At 34.7% G+C, this 20,386-nt stretch overlaps 1 protein-coding gene and 2 non-coding genes across 3 annotated transcripts in view; 1 reads left to right on the top strand and 2 right to left on the bottom strand.

Annotated features, from left to right (window-relative positions):
• Positions 1-13,525, bottom strand: part of LOC129954038 (hexosaminidase D) — a 115,610-nt gene extending 102,085 nt beyond the window's left edge. The window contains exons 1-2 of the mRNA XM_056067668.1: positions 12,832-13,525; positions 12,488-12,730 (exon numbers count right to left, since the gene is read on the bottom strand). Coding sequence (XP_055923643.1) covers positions 12,488-12,514 — 27 coding nt within the window. The 5' untranslated portion in view covers positions 12,515-12,730; positions 12,832-13,525. The remainder of the gene's footprint in view (positions 1-12,487; positions 12,731-12,831) is intronic.
• Positions 2,530-2,602, top strand: Trnak-uuu (transfer RNA lysine (anticodon UUU)). The gene has a single exon. It is a non-coding gene; the product is annotated as a tRNA-Lys (tRNA).
• On the bottom strand, positions 8,693-8,764 carry Trnag-ucc (transfer RNA glycine (anticodon UCC)). The gene has a single exon. It is a non-coding gene; the product is annotated as a tRNA-Gly (tRNA).
• Positions 13,526-20,386: the final 6,861 nt, after the last annotated feature.

The following is a 20,386-nucleotide window of genomic DNA, read 5'->3' as shown; positions in this document are numbered from 1 at the left end:
CTTTTCTAATTAACCCTATAATTGTATCACTTTGTTTTAAGAAAATATGTACCTACTCTCGGGTTAAACAAATTCCAACAGGTATCGGACCGAAAATCGGTTGAAAAATATGTGGCCTCATCCTAGTGATTGGCAGTGTATATTAAACGAAGTAAGCCTCTTAAAACTAAATCTCCTTATTCCTAATTTTCCCTAAGAATGATTCAAATCTTAACATGGTTTTCGAGTTCAGAACATGAACAAAAAATCATAACTTTGTTTTACATTAACTGTGTAGAACTAACTTTACTCCTTTAGAATTCGCTAAGCTTATATTTAATTATTCATATCATAACTAAAGTCAATAACACCATAGCTATAAAAAATGCAATTATACCTGCAACGCAAGATTTATAAAACACATCTGTAATATTAATTTTGTTTTCTCTCTAGAACTAATATCTTAGATGCTTAAATATTAAGTTCCTTAAAATTAAATTCAACATACAAACAAACATCAAGTGTAAGCTTCAGCTTCAGTTTCAGTAGTGAAAGTGAATCAACAAAATTGGTAAGAATTTAATGGAGGTAAAGTGCATCATAGACATTATTTAATCAACATGAGTACGATTTACGTTTGCCACAGGTGTTCTACTTTAGAAACTTATGTTTCTATAGTACAACCCTTTTGGTTGCTGTACTGCATCCCTTGACATTTAGAATTGATGGTGTGTATTTTGTTTGTTATACTTTCTTTGTTTAAATAGTTTTGCACTCAGGAGTAAGATATAAGTTATATATGAACACATACATACATACATTGGAACGATGTCATTGAGATAAAAGTTAAATTGGTTTAGTGCAAAAAGATCCAGAAAAGAGAATATTTAGAAGAGGATCTAAAATGTATGACACATTTCAGAATTAGCTCTTACTAGACGTTACTCGCATGCATTATTTTAGAACAAATTTGGTTAGCATACAAAAGGTAAAGTGAACCAACTTTAAAAGATAGACATATGCTGTTGCAGACTTTTTTGTTGAGCTATTAAAGGGAAACAATTCTGTCATATATTTTTTAAGCAAAACTTTTCCATAGCGTACGTATTGGAAGCTCTCAAAAGCGAAAAAAATCACCGATTTTGAAATATTCCTTGATGGCACTCCACTCGTATTAGTCTTAGCATAATGTTATCAAGCATATAGGCTTTTTCGGTAAAGTGGCTATCTAAGACTGAAAGAATTTTTAAAAACAGTTCCTAAGATTAGCAAGTTCAAACAAACAAACTCTTCAGCCTTATATTATAAATATAAATGATTCTTTCATTGTAGACAATTTAGGGCAACTTAAGGTGAAGTCTAACAAATGCTTAGAAGCATCCGTAGAAATTATTTTCAAAATATATTCGGGTTAAATTCTTTGGCATAAGGTAAAAACGTCTTAAGTCAAAAAATTGCATTTTGGGCTTTTGATAGGGTTTAACTTATTTTTTTCTCTTTCGTTTGATACTTACGACTTAAGTCTAGCAAAACTGCTTCCCATCGTAATAATTTAGTATTAAGGCAATAAGTCTGAAAAATGCATATTCGGTCAACGTCTTAAGTTGATTTAAGACTTTGAGCGATGCCTCTGAAATATTTAATTTTCTTGTGAGTACTTAAGTCAACTAAAGTTCTTTATACCTAACGGAATAATCAATTTGGAGAATACTGTTATTTCGCTAGTGCAGCTTACGATGCAAAAAAAAGCTGATAAGCTTGCAGAACAACACAACACGCAAAAAAATGCTTCAGCTTTGATCTTCAGCAATGCCAACACCGTTCGTTGGATCTTCGGTAGCATTTTATGAAAGGCAGCTATGAACGTATAACCTTATTGTTCACAATAATGATACCGGAGATTGAACACATTATATGTGGCATGAGGCTCTAGCTGCTAAAAGGGGAAATGAAATAGGTTCCTGCCTGTATGCTCACTTGAAGAAGCTACCTGATTGCATGTCTGAGGTAACATTCTATTCAGACTTTTGCGGGGGACAAAATAAAAACAGTCATGTGGCGGATATGTTTTTAATGGCTCAAATTAAGTTCCCCAATCTAACCATCGACCACATGTTACTTGTTCCGGGTCACACACATGTGGAATGTAACAAGGATCATTCAATGATTGAAAAACAAAAAAACACATGTTTATCAGCTTTAGACAAAAAAAAAACACAGTCGATCGAATATTCCCGTTTATTTTTTTTATTCTGTGCGTCAACTCAAGGGGTTATGACTACCCTTAAAATGATTTAGTAATGAAGACAAAATAAGGAAGGAGTTACCGATGCATATTGGTTTTGAATGCCTGTACATTGTCATGAGTGGGAAATATTGAATCTGTGCAAAACATCTCACATTCGTGCAGTGCGCCTAAAAAGAATAATCCCTGTTTTTAACGGTACGCCTAAAATTCGGCTCAGGGGAACATTATTCCAGATTTTTCTGTGATTTTTTTTTACAGCCAATTATGTTGAACAATGCAAATTTTGGCAACCAACCCCAAGTGCCCGGGTAGCTCAGTCGGTAGAGCGTTGGACTTTTAATCCAACGGTCCAGGGTTCAAGTCCCTGCTCGGGCGAACACTTTTTATTTTCAAAACATACAACTTCATTTTTAGAAATATATTTGCTGTTGCACAAGTAACAAATCGAAGGTCTTATAGTACTGGGCGAAATAGCCTTGTTCCAGCCATGACTTCCTTTCAAGAAGTCTCTTTATATATCCCTATACCAAACCAACGTTATACAGCTGCAAGACTCAAGGCACACAATTCTCAGTAAGATTTTTTCTCACCATGCCGAGTAAAAGGTAGAACCCTACTAAGCAACCACCTTAGATTAAAGTTGACAAAAAAAGATACATTAGGCCAATTGTGTCACCTTTGTTACACCATATGGATGAAGAGATTTTCTTTTAAGGTCAATGCTCATAATAGACCAATATAAACTTCGTATCACATGGATAGGGACAATCATTTTTCGTTTTTCATTTGACGTTATTTTTTAAATCCTTAGGTTTTTTGGAACACCCAAGTGTGGAATGAATGAGGTATGTATTAAGTTTATATAGCAAAAACATTGGATGAAGTTGATAAAAACAAGTTTAGTGACGGTTTTTCCGAAGAAGGTCATAAAAAGTACCTGTTTTTTTGTGACACATGAATATGGACAAGATCTGAATTTACCTATTAGCAAATCCAGATAAAAGGATTCTCTGATTGTTTGGGAGCTAAGTACGTGTATTAATTTGATAGAATCAAGAAGTATGTGTAGGAATAAGGCTCTAACCAAGTATGAATTAGACCAAATTCGAGCTTACCGACATCTCGACAAAACCAACCATTAGCAAATTAAGAAGTCAAATGTTGTATACAACTACCTCAAGGATCCATAGAGTTATGGAAAAAACAACAAAAGAAGAGTCAAGAAAGCCACATCATTTCAGGAAAGGTGGGCAATAGTAAAAGATGCTTCAAATTCAAGGCTTTCCATTATTAAAATCAGTGCAGAAGCTGGGGTAAACGCTAGTTGATCAACTTTTGCTAGGGTGATACAGGAGGACAAACCATAAACGAAACTAACAAATTAAGAAAAAAACACCATTGAATGCCGCACGCATGAGCCAACGCCTTGATTTTGCAACAAATCACTTCAGGTGGAATCGAGCTTGGCAAAGTGTAATTTGGACGGGCCTGATAGATTTATTACTGTTATTTTCATGATTTAAGAAAGGAAGAATTCTATCTTGAAAAAAGGTACAGCAAAGGAGGTAGTGTTATGGCATGGGGAGCCTATTTCCAGACCGTGGAGCTGGATTTTCAAAGGACTAAAATGCCGACAATCAGTTACAAATCGATTGTGGAACAAGCTTTTCCGCAGTTTTTTTAATTATTTGGTGGACAACGATGATTATTTTCAACAAGATAATGCACCAATTCATACCGAACGGACAACAAAAGCATGGATTCAGGGGCAAACATATTACCATGGCCTTCATATTCTCCTGACTTGAACATCTTGGAAAACATGTGGGAATTACTTTCAAGAAAAGTCTACAATAGGGGACGACAATACCAAAAAACAGAAAATATTATTAATGCCATAAAACGGTACTGGGCCTAAATTTCGCTCAGTTATCTATCTACCATACACCACAGGGTACTTAAAGTAATTCACATTACTAAAACTTATTTAAATCCATGCAATAAAACTTGTATTTACCTAAACCCTAAGATTTGTTATTTTCTTTACTTGAAAGGGTCTTACATGTAAATTTAGATCTTGTCCCTATTTATGTGACACAAAAACGGGTACTTGACCTTCTTCGGAAAAATCGCCATAAAACTTGTATTCATAAACTTAAACCAAAGTATTTTTTCCAATACGAACTTAATACATACCTCACGTATTTCACATTTTATTTTTTTCCAAAACAAAAAACCTAAGAGTTGCAAAATTAAGTCAAATAAAAAACGAACAAATTTTGTTCCTATCTATGTGACACGATGTGTACATACACGTCGAATGACAGAGTGAATAAACGAGCAGCAGACTAGATGTGGTTTTGGAGACGCCAACCCACATCACTTTAAGTGTGCATGCACTATTACTAGGGATGAGTCTTTTACTGTCATGAAAATCGAAAGGAGGTTCTCGAAACTACTGTAATCAGCCCCTGAGTTTTATACCGAGCTAATTGAAGTCTTAATTTGGAATACAAAACTTAGCAAATCTTTTACATATATCAGGTTTACTAATTGGCAAAGGTTCAATACGGAAATACGAAACGAGCTTACTTACTGAAATGTTACAAAAAACTTTCGTGTAACGTTGCCCTCAAATACGATTTAAAAACCACCTGGGTGGACTGACAAGCTTGCTAGCATAAAGTCTCAACAAAATTCAAATGTAGCTGTTGGAGTAGTTCTGGGATGAAATAGAATGCATCAATAAGTACGCGGGCCTTAGAAAATCTTAAACATTGCCATATCAGTTAGTTCACTAAAAACATTCAGTGGTCAGTGGACCGAATTACAACAAAAACTTAAAAGTAATGCTAAAATTCCATATCCCGGGTTGCGAAAAGATGATAATAAATAAGCGGAGCTATCAACTTATTTTAAATACAAAGTCCCAAATTGTATTATATCGTTAAACATGATTAAATAAGCCTTAAGCTTCTTTTGACCGTTCAAATCTCCTAAAATAATCACTGCTTAAAAAAAATGCTGATTCCATCATCCCACACCTTAACTAAAAATGGGGATATGTTCCTACTTTGTGGCGTGAGGTCAGAAGCTGATAAACTCAGCAATCAAGTTATATTTGTAACGAACGAATATAGTGACGTCAAAGTAGTCGCCTTTGTAGATGACCACAGGGAAATTCCGAACCATTGTAAACGACCAATTGAACCACACCCTTTTAGGATCTGCTTGAAACAGACTTGGTATTTTTTACCAGCAGTTGTAAGACATTGGGCAGGTTTAGGTGCATTCTTTGAATGCAAAATAAGACCAAGGCTTACATTTATTATTACAAATTTAATTTATTTCAAACTGCGAACAAGTCTATCATAACTTGTGTTTTGTAATGTAACGAAAAAGTCCTTTTTACACACAACTTTTAATAGAATTTTGCACTAAGTCAATAATTCACAAAGTTATAAAGTTCAGCTTTTAGTTAAATGAAAATCTACAACCATCAAAAATGATCAGCTGACATTTTGACATGAGTGACAACTTTCAAGTCAAAATTTTAATAAAGGGGATTTTCAGACAACATAAGGGACTTCATTCGCAGTCAACTTCATTCTTTGAATGTACATTTTGACCAAGGCAGCTAGTTAGTTTATCAAGTGACATACATTTTAAACTTGGAACTTTACTTCACCTTGAGTTCATCGTACACAAGTTATCAAAAACATTGTCTACAAAACAATCCTCAGGCAAGCTATAAGTCCTTCACGACTTGCATTTTGTATTGTTATTTCTTTTACAAACGTTAAATCGAATTGGGCAGAAAACAAATAAATCATAGGGTAATAAAGTTCAGATTTTAGTTCAATGAAAAAACAGGATTAATTTTGACAGAAGTAGACTTCTTTTGATAGTTAGGGAGATTTTTCTTGACTTCCAGTCAACTTTCCATTAAATTTGCCTTGATTGGAAGGTAATTTTTTGGCAGCTGGCCAATCAGATACTAGAAACTTCCCTAACATTCAAGTCCTTATATCGTCTGAACCTACCCAAAGTTTCCTTAACTGGATGGCAATTTTTCGGCAGCCCGGCAATGAGATACTACAAATTTCCCAGGCCTCTTATGTCGTCTGAAAACCTCACAACAATCTTTTCTGATAGACCCGAATATGTAACAATAAACTACACACAAATGAGTCGACGATATTACTGACGACTCGAAAGCGGATGTTGGAGTCGGGTCTGATTAAAGCATTGTCTTTTTAGCCAAGACATTTCTGCCACAAAAATCAAATCGAAGCATGTAATCACTGTTGCCAAGCATTTACGGTTCAAACCTTACAGCATAATATTATATGTGCCTGGGAACGAAAGAGCTGATGAGCTGATGAGGAAATTTACAATACTCAATTTATCCTATGTGGAATCCATTATAAGCAATCCATTCTGTGAATCAGATCATTAGTAAAACCAATAAAAGATGAAAAAGTATGGAAACCCGTGCCAAGACCAGGAAATTATGGCACATATTTGATAACATCAGATTGCAAATGAATATTTAGCTTGACGAAAAAAATTGTTTGTAAGAAATATAAGAGACCCACAATCTGTTGAGTTACCACAGAAAGAAATGCGGTTTGGTACCGATGACATATGCAATACAACAGTATTTTAAAATCAATTTCCAACTTTACTTATGTTGCAATCAATATTAAGCCACAAAAAACCTAAACAACATAAGCGTTGGCAAATCTAGAATCGTGCAAGCTGAGGATAGCGATAATAACATCCTTAATAAAACATTTGTTTCTGTCCCTACAGAACGATTTTAATCACACAGATTAGGAAGTTTCTTTTTATTTACTCAAGATCACTTTCGTGAATGCCCTTGTTTTGGTTTTTCTGCAATAGCCAATACGGATGATGTCGAAAGTTTGCTTTCTATAAAGTTAAACACCGATGATTTAGATAATATGCTTTTAATACCATTCTTATGACTAAAAGGGCAAACAAATTCATAACACTTCCAAAAATCGAATTCAGACCCATGTAAGTATTGTTTTTCCAATCTAAGGTGTTTGAAAGCAAATCAATGTGTATCTCACTCCAACTCAACGCTTACTCAAATGCAATCTGGTTTTCGTAAGGAAAACATTTGTATTACTGCAATTTTAAAAGTCACTGATGACCTAAGGCAAGAATTGGATAAAGACTAGGTATAGTTTTTAGTTTTTATTGACTTCTCAAAGGATTTTGAAACAGTCAACAATCTAAAATTATGTAGCATATGGGAAATTTCAACTTTACATCTGTTGCCACTTAGTTAATTTTGTCTTACATGACTAATAGAAGGCATTCAGAACAAGTAGTTGACAGGTAAGGAACTTTTATCTTAAATTTCCAATTTTTGTCTCCCATATGTATGATGCCCAGCTATACTTTAGTAGCCCTCTTAGCTGAATTGAACATGAAGCTATTCGTGTCAATGAAGACTTCGACAGAGTGATAAATTAATTGGTCTGATTCAAGAAATATCTTGTCCTTGATTATTTTTTATCGATTGTTTTGAGATAGAGCGTCGCTCAACCATAAACCATATCCATATTAATGGACTCGTATTCAAGGCATATGGTAGTTCGCACCTTAAGGGTAACTTAGACTGTCACACCTGTAAAAACTTATGTAACTGTAATTATATAAGCAAACGAACACTCATTATCACTTTTAATTCGAAAGTTTGATTATGGGTTACGCAGATACGATAGGATATCTCTCACATCAACTTAAATATTGTTTTGGAGAAATAAAAACTGCATCCTCGCATAAATCTTTACATTTAATTGTACCCCGCTGTTCATTCTTAACACCTGCACGTAATTTTGTATCAATTTCGCCCGTCTTTGGAACTCAATACCTCGAAATATAAAAGATAATTAAAATGCAAAAAGTTTCAAAAAAGTTTTAAAATCTTATCAGTTTTGTAAAATTACCTTACTACTTTCTTATAAGATTTGATATCTTATAGTTTCTTAAGCAATCAGAAATAAATAAATAAAAATAAACAGACTAAGTTTTTGAGCTTTGAGCTACAACAGGACAGGCATAAGACTGCTATGCATTGTTTGTGGAGGCATAGCCAAGAAATATAGTAGGAGCATGACTATCGGAGAAGATTCCGATATCAGATTTAACCACATTTTCTTTCAGATGAGCAAGACTTATTTTATCAACAAAAATTCTATCTGTCACAAGCTGCATAGTTCGGAAGGTGGTTTAGTCTGGAAAAAGATCTCTACTATCATCTAATATAATCAGCGACTAAAGCTCGGCAATTTCGACGATCAAATAGAAGTTTTAAGAACCTTCTTCAATGTCATTACATTCTGCTTCTAGGGACACAACACCTAAGAAAATTTCAGGATTGACTTTAAATTTAAGAAGTTTAATAGTCATCTAAAAAATAAAAAAGTGTGCGTCGGCCGGGAATCGAACCCGGATCAACTGCTTGGAAGGCAACTATGCTAACCATTACACCACCGACGCCCTATGAAAGTTGTGTTTTTAAAATACATTAAGTGAGGCACAATTAATGACACACTAAGGCGTATACATGTTATTTTTGTATAAACTGTATACAATTTCGCTTCAAAATGTCATAAAACATTGAATAGAAAATTATGGGATCATTAAAGGCAAAAATATATGGACCACAAATAGTTGGAGAAGACGCTATTATACTTTGCACTACAGGAGAAACGAAAGGGCTATATGGAGTCAGTTTTGTAAGAAAAAGCACATACCTGACGTATGTTTCTTCGATTAAATGATTTGTAATATTACTCTTCAAATCAGAAACAGAAAATTGACCATTATACAAGTTTATGCTCCGACAAATAAAGGCACCGCCAAAGAAATTGACACATTCTATAACAACCTTGAAAAAGTGTACCATTCAAGAAAAACCGTGGTAATGACTTTAACGCAAGTATGTATGTGAAAACATGATGAAAGAACATATTATTGGACTACTCTTATATCGACAAAGAAAAGAGAAGAGGAGTAAAACTAGCTAAACTTGACCTTCGCAAATTCGTATTTTAAGAAAAAACACCAAATATAAGTTACTACTATACGGAAACACAACAAAAATGAAATAAATCTTTTATTGACAAATGAAATTTTATTCAGGAGCAACCATAGAATGGTAAGAGTACAATAAGAATCAACCATTGTACACTGAATATAAATCAACAAAAATACTTCACATCAAAAGAAATAACAACAGAATAGCTTGAAAATAAAATAAGAGAAAATATATATATATAAGAGAACTGCAGAAAACATCTAACAAACTCATGATATCCTAGAGAAAATCATCAAAAGCTCAGCAAATAGCATAATCGAGAACAAAAGTATTAACAAAATTTCACAGAACACAAAAATATTGATCAACAAAAAGGAAACTTGAGAAGCGAAGAAAACCCGGCTTGGGAAATGAAAAAAAAACTGCAGGAAGCGACGACACAGAAGTAGACTTATTTGAATTATGAGAAACAGTCTTACTTAGCTCAATACCAAAAAAGCTTTTTAATGCACTCACAAAGACCAGGACACGTATTTTGATAATAAAATTTAATAATTTGCAAGCTCGTTGCTGTGTCAAAATTGGAAGAGACTCAACCGAAACCTTTGAAACCACCAGAGGACGATGACAAGCATGCTGCTTCAATTTTGTTCTTGAAAGAGTAGTGCGCAACACCAACGCCAATACAAATTGCACCATCTTTGAAAAATCCACACAAAATAATGGATATGCAGATTCCATCGACATTATGGAGAGAACCAATCGAGTCTGAGGTGAAGAAAGTAGGTTTTGACATTAAGGAGGACAAAACGAAGCAAGCAGTTGAGAAATAAGGCCCTATCGCGAAATACCAAAGAGACACTGTACATAACCTTAATCATCCCAGTCGTGCAGAAGCAATGACACTCTCCTAGGCGGATGAAGGATGTCTTCGTATCTTCGAGAGAAAGGTTCTGCGTACGATCCGGTCCGGTTTTTATCGACAGGCTAAGTAACATCTGGCGAAGAAGATATATTTATGAGTTATACGAGCTGTACAGCGACTTGCCACTAGTCAAAAATCAAAAATCTTCGTATTCATTGCTAAAGATGGCTAGGGTATGTCGAGCGAATAAACGGCGAAGTTCCAGCCCGTAAGGTATTCATCGCCAAGCCTGAGGGAACAAGAAGCATAGGCAGGCCTTGGTATTCGAAACTGCAGACAGCAAGCTAGAGATCGAGTATGCTGGCGAAAGTTATTACTTGTAAGTTATTACTAGTAAGTAATTTGCAAGCGTTTTTCGTTTGAAAGACGATTCATGGTTAAATTATAGACCAAACTGAAGATGTTTGACAGTAAAAAAAAAACACAAAACGTGCGTCAGCTGTTTTAACCAGTGTTGCCAAAAAAAATAGCTAAAAAATCAATCTTTATAAACAACAACAGACCAAACCTTAATATTGACAGTTTGTAAACCTTGTTCTATTGTATTATATAAAGAAGCTTAAGACACACTGAATGAAAAATAGTCAAGAGAGCAAGCTGGATTTCGAGAAGGTTTTTTAAATACAGTCCACCTCTAGACCATGAATCAACTCATAGCAAAGTATATAGAATATATTAAATATCTTTACCTCTTATATTTTATTGACTTCAACAAGGCCTTGGAAAGTTTCGAACAAAAAAGTATATATGTATATAGTGTATAAGCACAGAGAAACCCAAACATCAATCCGACTTTCGTTCAAACAAGATATTTCTCCGCCTCCCTTTTCATCTGTACCCGAGGACATTTTCCGCAAGCTTAACTGGACCAATAGATTTGGAATAAACATATGGGGTGAGAGACTGAGCAACCTGAAATATGCAAATAACATTGTTTTCACCAGAAGACTTCTAAGGCACCTCTTCATTCATCCAGACGGCAGCGGAAGAATTCCCATGATGAAATCAATGGTGGCGTCTACATTTCCTGTTAAATTGAACTACTTAGTTGAACACCTTATGGGGCTACAAAGTACATGCTTTCATCAGGAAAGGACTTCACTTTGAGGACGTAACTTTGAGGTAGTTAAGGACTTTGTCTACCGTCCCGTATTCATAGAAGATGAGTGGAGAAAAAGATGGAAGGACGAGCTGTACGGGCTGTACAGCAAAATAGACTTAAGCCAGTAAGGTAAAAGTCCAACGACTAAGATGGTTGGGTCACGTAGAGCGCATGGAAACCATTGATCCGGCTCGGGAAGTCTTTGAATCCACACCCACAGAAGAGGAAGACAGCGGATCAGGTGGCGCGCACAGGTGGAAAGTGACCTCACCCAATTTGGAGCGCAAAACTGGAGACATCTAGCTAGGGACCGATCTAGATGGAGAAGTTTGTTAGGTGAGACCCTAGTTCCCACTAGTGTGTCACCTTAATTAAATGAGTAAGAATAGTTGGAAGACATTTTAGAACGTATAACAGATTTCAGACTCAAAGGTTGGAAAAGACACACAAAAATACATCATAGACACCACAATATTTCCTTTAATGGCATACGGGTTGAAATCAATGGGACTCACATAAAATTCAAAGGACAAACTTAGAACAGTAAAAATGGAATGACGATTTCTCAATATGAGAACAGTTCAAGTAATAAGAAACAAAGAAATTTAAAGAAAAACTAATATAACAGACACAAATCAACGTGTAAAATATTTAAAATGGAGGTCAGATTTCAAGATCTCAAGACAACAGACGATGGAAAGTAATAACCAGATATTCACATAGACTCGATTGAGCTCGAAATAAAGAAAATTCAGTTAACTTTAAATTGTAGAATGTAAAGAATCGGCAATGACTGAGAAAAACTATAATTTTTTGCGGTTTTATCCCATGTTGCATTCAGACCTCGAGATTGAAATCTGAATTATTTATAATACCAACGTCATAAACTCCTAGAAAAAAAAAGTTAGCACACCGAATTTACGAAAGCAGCTTTTTCTGAATAGAGAAAAAACTACTTCACTAGAAAATAGTTTGTTTTAAATTTTCTAAAAAACTAAAATTTATTCCTAGATTTGGATTTTTGGTGGATTTTTCTCTGCGAGATAAAATTATTTATCTTCTTTTCAAATAAATAAACGTTAAAACTCTCAAAAGTTAATTTAGAATCAATTTCCAACTGTTTCATCTATACTGTAGCTAGGAATTGGTACTTACATATTTAGTAATCCTCCGAAGAATCATGAAAACCCTTAGGTATTTTTTTTTTATAAATCTTAATAGAGTATAGTGTGGGTTTCCTATTCCTATTTAATTGAAAGCACTTTCTTGGTCGTAGTTTTCACTAATGTTACGCTCCACCGTTGAAAATCTCACCGATGGCCTATTTGGATTGTTTAATGAATAAGTTTGAGAATTGATTGTGTCGTTCAAGCAAATGCTATTCGCTCGGTTTGTACTCTGAAAAAGAAAAAAAAAAACACACAAAATTAGGCAATATGTTCGTGTTGAAAGGCTATCAAAAAGTAATTTTTTCTCCTCCTCCTTTTTTTTGTTCATACCCATCGCTCCAGATCACAGAAACTCAATTCGTACGCACTACTCCTGCTGTTACTGGTACTGCTGGCAGCGGTGGCGGAAGCGGCAACGGCCACAGAAACGGAAGTGGCAGGTGAAAAACTTCTATTGGCCTTTCGAAGAAACAATCCACGATTTGTTGAGTATAGAACTGGAGTTTTAGGGCTCACAATAGTATCGGTGAATGAAATAGGACTTGGCTGATTTGATTCAAACTTATCACTATTATCGCGAGAGCAGTCTTTTTTATCACTTGATGCTGACAAATTTTCTGTTAACATTATTGTTTGAGGGTTTTAGCCGGTAGGGAAACATTTGATAAGAAAATATATATGGTTTTATTTAGTAAAAATAAATGAGGAACTCAAGTTATATTGATGGGCGTTTCAACAAGTTTTCTATGTGATTTGTTTGTCTGTTGTTCTGTGCTAACCACTACGATAATATTGTATTGATTTTTTCTACGACAGCAATGGAAGTTCCAGGTAGTTTTAAAAATTGATTCGAAGCGGGATTATAAAATCAATTTATGATTACGGATACGGAAGTACGATTTGATCGCTATTTATATTATATTTTATTTATTGGAATTATTATTGTTATTGTTTTTTGAAAAGAATCTCGATAGACGACTTGCTTTCGACTCTGCTAAGCTAACCGGGGAAAAAAACAACCAAAACAAACGAAATCCGGTGAAATATGATTGTGTAGTGTAACGTAAGAGGTTACTTTACTTGAAAATGCAACGTTACCTTACGTTACGTTACGCTATTGTAATATATTTTGAGTGCTGCCAAAATTCAATTGTTTTTAAAAGTTGTTATAGGAGACTTCGACTTAAAAAGTGATGTTAGTAGACTTCGACTTCAGAAGTCATGTTAAATAGATAACAAAATCAACATATTTGAAAAGCATAAAAATGATAAAGCAAAATAGATTTAAGTGTTGATAAATCTAAAAATATTTGCCTTAAGAGTTGGTAGCATTTGGACTTCGACTTCGAATTTAGGGGCTAAGCACTATTCACATCATAAAGGAAATATATTATATAATACATAATAATATATTTCCTTTATGATTCACATGAGCACGACCAACGAATAAACGAATATTCGTCGATTTTGACATTTCTTTCACATGAGAGTTTTTAATTCCTCACGAATGAAGTTTGACTTTGACAATTGTTTTTTGTTCGTTTGTTTATCATTATTGTGTTTTGTTTTGAAAACAAACGATTAACAAAATGCGGTCGAAGCTATATTTGTTTAAAAAAAAAGTTATTGGTGTACTTGTTAATAAACAAAAAAGATTTCATGTGCATCCATATAATACAAATCGTAAAATTGAATGATACTCATTTGAATTTTATTATCAATCAAATTTTCTTTACCTTTTTATCCATATTTTTTCAAGGAGCCACAGCCGAACACCATTCACCACAATAATGACTTTTTTAGGTTAAGTAAGCGCGATTATTTTATTCGTTGCGAATGTGGATAATGTGGAACGCGAATATAGTTTGGCAGTTCGTATCAACTAAAATTTTGTTCGCGACGAATAAATTTGTTTTCTTAAATTTATTAATATATGATATTGAAAAGTAAATGTTTGCATCAAAAATCAAATGAAAACTATATTGCTATCGTTTTGTTAAGAATCGGTGTGGAAATATGTCTTAAAAGTATATAAACTCACATTTTGTAATTCGTTCGTCGTTCGTTGGTCGCGCTCATGTGAATGCTGTTTTAGAGAACAAAATGCAAATTTTATTATCCTAACATAAATTGACTTTTTGAAATGTGTAAAATCACGTTTGTTGTTTACTCTCACGTGCAAGGCTCTTTAAATATTGAGCCACCAACGACAGATAATTAAATGTGATTTTAAACAGTTAATAAACCTAAATTTTGTATAAATTAAAAACAAAAAGGTAGAAATATTCCTTAAGTTAATGTTAAGCTAAAATGGCCAAAATAAGAGAAATTTAAGAAAACGGATTGTTCGTTGCGAATTGCAATCTGATTGTAACGAATAAGTTCCACATGCGATCTACAAATTATATTCTGGTATTTGTTGTCAATCTTTAATCTTTAATTCACATGAGCACGACCAACGACCAACGAATGAACGAATATTCGTCGATTTTGACGTTTCTTTCACATGAGAGTTTTTAATTCGTCGCGAATGAAGCCACAGCCGAACACCATTCACCACCGAAACCAAAATAAGAATGATTTTTTAGGTTAAGTACGCGCGATTATTTTATTCGTTGCGAATGTGCATAGTTTTCTTAAATTTATTAATATATTATATTGAAAAGTAAAAGTTTGTATCATAAATCAAATAGAAACTATATTGCTATCGTTTTGTTAAGAATTTGTGTGGAAATATGTCTTCAAACATTTTGTAATTCATTCGTCGTTCGTTGGTCGCGCTCATGTGAATACTACTTTAATGACGAACAAAATCTAGCTTACTGAAAGAAATGTCATAATGGACGAATATTCATGTATTCATTGGTCGTTTGTCGCTCTCGTATGAATAGTCCTTTAATGCATTCAAATTCATTTAAAACTAGAATAGCAAAATCTCTTAAAAGTGCGCAGTGGCTGTCAAAATTGCATTTTCTCTTAAGCGGCCCATAGAAAACACACTTGCATACACACCGGTGTACTGACACCTCGTTCTGTGCCTGACACTAAAAATTGGTGTCTGCTCCAGCCCACACACAGAAAACATTCCTGCACACCGACGCAAGTATAAACTGAAGTGTGGTGTCTATGGGCCGCTTAAGAGAAAATGCAATTTTGACAGCCACTGCGCACTTTTTAGAGATCTTGCTATTCTAGCATCCGGGCGAGTGGTTGCAGGGGAGATACCCCCTTGTAGATTTTTTTAAATTTTTGTAGGAATTCGGTTGATTTCAAAACTTATCGTGCTTAATTTTATTAATTATTTATTTTGTATTGTTTTATAATGAAATTTTTATTTTAGTGCTTTATTTTAAAAACTTCTACTCTTAGCTGAGGACTGGACCAACAACATAGTGTGAATAGGAAATCTAGCACTATTCCAATTGCTCTACACCAATTCGTCAACCAATGAAGGATCATTTAAGCCACAAAGCTTTTTCAGTTAAGTTGTACAAGTAAAGATTTGTAAGTTACTTAAGTTAGTTGTCAAAAACAACTAAAATCTTGATAATAATCTTAAAGGTTTTCACAAAATTTAAAACAAACTTGAGTAATCCTTTAGTTTTCGTTTATTTTTATAAGATCTTTCCTAAGGTTAGGTAAAATTAGGTTCAAGTGCCTGTCCCTGATGGAGTAGTAGAAAATTAGGTAATTAGGCCCATTGTGATACCACATGAATTTTGAGGCTTTCTTCTAAGCCAAATGAAACTAGTTTGAGTCCCTTACGGAATGTGAGCAACTGATTAATGTAAATATCATAGATGTCGGTATAGAAGATTTTCCCTAGGTAATTCTTGCGTTTTTCACCTAGAGCAGGGCATGTACAGAGGAGGTGAAGAACTGTTTTTTCTTCTTCCTCATATAAACACATTCTGCATTGGTCATTTGAGAATACGCTTAGCCGAGTGGCAAGCTTTCCTTTTAGACAGTGTTCAGTTATGACACCGATTATAGAGCTTATATGCTATCTGCTAAGAGATATCAAGCACCTCGAGCACTTTCCTGAGAGAAAGAGCAAATTGGGTGGTGCAACAGTCCTTTGAGAACTAGGGCCTAGTGACTTACAACTCTCAACCATTCCTGTGTGGCGAGTAATGTTGTCAGGGATGGTGGGGACCTACCGTTTTTAAGCCGAATTCGAACGTCTAATTTGCACTTTTCATGACAATAATTACTCTTAGTTTGTCAATTCCTCGCAAGACCCGTGAAAAAAACTTTAGGTGACATAGACAGGATTATCACACTAACCATCATGCCACGGGTACTACACGAGGAAGCAGACTGATAGTGGCAGTAAAAACAGAATTGAGACCAAACCAATTCGTCAACAAAAATCCTCAAATTTCTTCCTTTTAGATTCTGTTTTAATTTCCTATGAAAAAAGGTCAAATTTAGTTGGAAAACTTTCTCATTTTCTTGCTTCTGGCATCTATTGTTTTTGGAGGATTTGTCAATTTTTCGCAAAAGGGTATAACCCAATACCTCTGGCTTGATTGTCGTACTTACCTACAATTACCTCCAGAATAATTTTTTGCAACGAACAATAATGTTTTTGACATCTAGTAAAATTTTGAGCAAATTCGAAAAAACGGTTGTTTACACAAACTAAAAACCTAAACACAAATTTTGGACTCCAATATACCTATTGGCAAAAATTGAAGATATTGGGCAAGTTCAGACGACATAAGGGACTTGCAAGTAAGGCAAGTTTCTAGTATCTGATTGGCCAGCTGCCAAAAATTACCTTCAAATTAAGGCAACTTTAATGGAAAGTTGACTGGACAGTTAGTCAAGAAAAATCTAGCCAACTATCAAGTCAAGTCTACTTATGTCAAAATGACAGTTGATCATATTTTTTCATTCAACTGAAAGCTTAACTTAATTAATCTATGATTTAGTTCTTTTCTAAACAACTTCATTTATTGCTTTTTGTAAAAGGGTTCTTGCGAATTTGGAAAAGAAATAACTAATATTATAATAATACAAAATACAAATCGTGATGGACTTGTATCTTGCTTGAGGAGTGTTTTGTAGACAATAATTTGTTTGGTACTTTTTTTACTATGAACTTAAAGTAGATGCTTGCGAAATAAAGTTCTGAATTTAAAATGCATGACACTTGAAAAACTAACTAGTTGCCTTGGTCAAAATGTACGTTCAAAGAATGAAGTTGACTGCAAATGAGGTCCATTATGTTGCCTGAACTTGCCCATTGCCTTGATAATCAAAATATGTAATTGTACATATCTCATGAAAAAAAATATTGTTCTTAACATTTGGTTACTTTTTTGAAAGTTCTTTTTATAAAATAAGAATGTAAAAAAATACTACGCCAAATTGGTAAAAATTAATGTTGGTTTCGAATATTTCCCAAATATATATTAAGGTACTGACTTCAAAAACCTACTATAAATTACTTTATTTTATGCAATTTGTTGTTGTTAACGTAAGGTAATGTTTTTAGAATATATAATCGGAATTTGTTTAAAGGAAAAAAAAAATATTAAAAAAATACAATTGAAATTGATAAAATTTGGGTTTTCACGAAAAATGTCGCAAACAAAAACAGATTTATTTTATTATATGAAAAATATTAAAATATTAAAATATTTTAACTTTTAGTTACTTTAGGAAAAATTCAATTGTTAACTTATTTTACAACAACAACACAAAACTGAATGGTGAAGGATATTGACTAAAAATTTTGTATCACACACAAACTATTGTTATTAATATTTTGTTTGGTTGCTAAGAAATGTAATACTACAAGTGATTTTTTAAACTTTTTTTTGTACTTTTGACCTTAAAGTAAATTATTTAAAACACTTTAGTTAGAATTTATAAAGTGTAGGTCTGGCTTTTTATAAAAATATGAACGGTTTGCAAATCGAATGTTGGAAGTGAGATGTTTTCATTAGCGAGCTAACACATTCGACGTACCACGGTTGGCGAACTTTACATTTAGAGTTTGTCTGTGGGAGGTGTCAGAGCAGCTTAGGACATGTTTTGTACTTAGCTGGACACAATCCTCGGTTTCCCTATTACTAAAAGAAGTTGTGTTTGCAATTTAAGACCAACTATGTTCGAACTAGATCAGTCTAAACATGTCATCCGATGAAAAACAAAACGCACCTAACTACTTCTTTTTAACGGCGTGGTTACCAGGAGTAATAAAAATTGATATTAAAGTTTAAACGCATCGTGACGTTGACTCAAGATATCCTGGATCGAATCGTGATTCTTTTGTATAGAGGAAAACGGTCAATGTTACTTACTTATTTACTCAGACCTCTACTACGCCTACGCGCAATCGTGTATACGGTTTCCGGAGACGTGTTTCAACTCCCTCCAACTCTTGCCTAGTGACACTGATTCCGCCTCGACTGTCCTGTGCCATGTGCTTCTCGGTCGTCCAGCTCTTCTTCCTTCTTGAGTGAGCGGATTCCACTGCATTGCTTGGCGTGCAATGTAGTCGCTACCTTTTCGAAGCGTATGTCCAATCCATTGTCACTTACGTCTTCGTATTATAGATTCTTTAGGTTCCTGACCTGTCCTTCTATGAAGGACCTCATTTGAAATGCGGTTTGGCAAGAAAATTCTTAGGATGTTACGAAAACATTTAATTACGAAGATTTGAATCTTTCTTGTTATGGCTGAAGTAACCTTCAAAGTGCTGCACCCATAAAGAAGCACAGATTCGACATTTGTGTGAAACAGTCGTAGCTTTTGCTTTGCCGATGCGGCAGACGACGTCTTGTTCGGGTTCCGCCTTTAATGGAAACTATGCTTCCAAGGTATTAAAGCTCTCCACTTTTTCCACCGGTTTCGAGAAAATATTTATTTGAGAGGATGGTCGGGTTCCGAGGCTGATCATTTTTGTTTTGCCGGAATTAATTTTCAGCCTCATAACTTCTGCTTCTCTCTCCACACTTGTTGTCATTTGATGGAGCTCCATGATCCTATGAGAGAGTCATCAAACATCTTCCGCGTAATACAACTGCTTTAAATAGGATGTCAAAGTCCATTAGTTCCCTCCGCTACCTGTCAATATTGGCGAAAGAATATAGCCCTGTCTGACTCCGGATTTTAAAATCATCTGACAACCTACCATCGTGCAGAATGTGACACTTGGATCCATCATATGCTGCTTTAACAATAGAAATTAGTTTTTTCTAGGATGCCCCTCCTCCGCAAAGCTAACCAGATATACTCCACAGAATCCTGCTTGTTCGGCATCGAGTGTGGTCTCAAGGTGTGCTCTGATGCATTCCTGTATAGCTTTTGCTACTATTTTGGCAACGCCTGGTATAATGCAAATTCCTCTCCAGTTTTCGCACTTTGTATATCTCTGCTTGTAAAACCTCTGCGGGGTTTTCATAAAGTCCTACGCCTACCGATTTGTTGTTCTTAAGTAATTTAATTGCGGCAACGATCTCATCTTTACTGGGAGGTGCGGTGCAGATTCGGGGGTCAGCACCTGACCCATCACAGCTTTCCAATGGTGTTCGATTTCGTCATGTACTGTGCTGCTGATTGTTCACATTTTGTGTGACAGGTTGTCCCTAAATTGTTGACGGGTCGTGGGATTCTTTAGTCTGGCGATGTTGAATTTGAGTGCACGTGTTGTTCCGTTGGATCTTCGAAGCTGTACGCAATTTTAGGGTAGCTATCATTAAATGGTGGTCACGGGCAAGTCCCTATTCTATTTCGTACATCCAAGAGACTGCTTCTAAAACGTCGACTAATCGCGAAATGGTCAATTTGGTTGGCAGACGCTTGCCTGTCCGTCGACACCCAGCTAATTTTATGACAGAGTTTGTGTTTAAACATAGTGCCACCAGTCAGA

The sequence above is a fragment of the Eupeodes corollae genome, chromosome 1 (assembly GCF_945859685.1).
Source record: "Eupeodes corollae chromosome 1, idEupCoro1.1, whole genome shotgun sequence".
Classification (NCBI taxonomy): Eukaryota; Metazoa; Arthropoda; class Insecta; order Diptera; family Syrphidae; genus Eupeodes; species Eupeodes corollae.
This window is presented reverse-complemented; position numbering and strand designations above follow the sequence as displayed.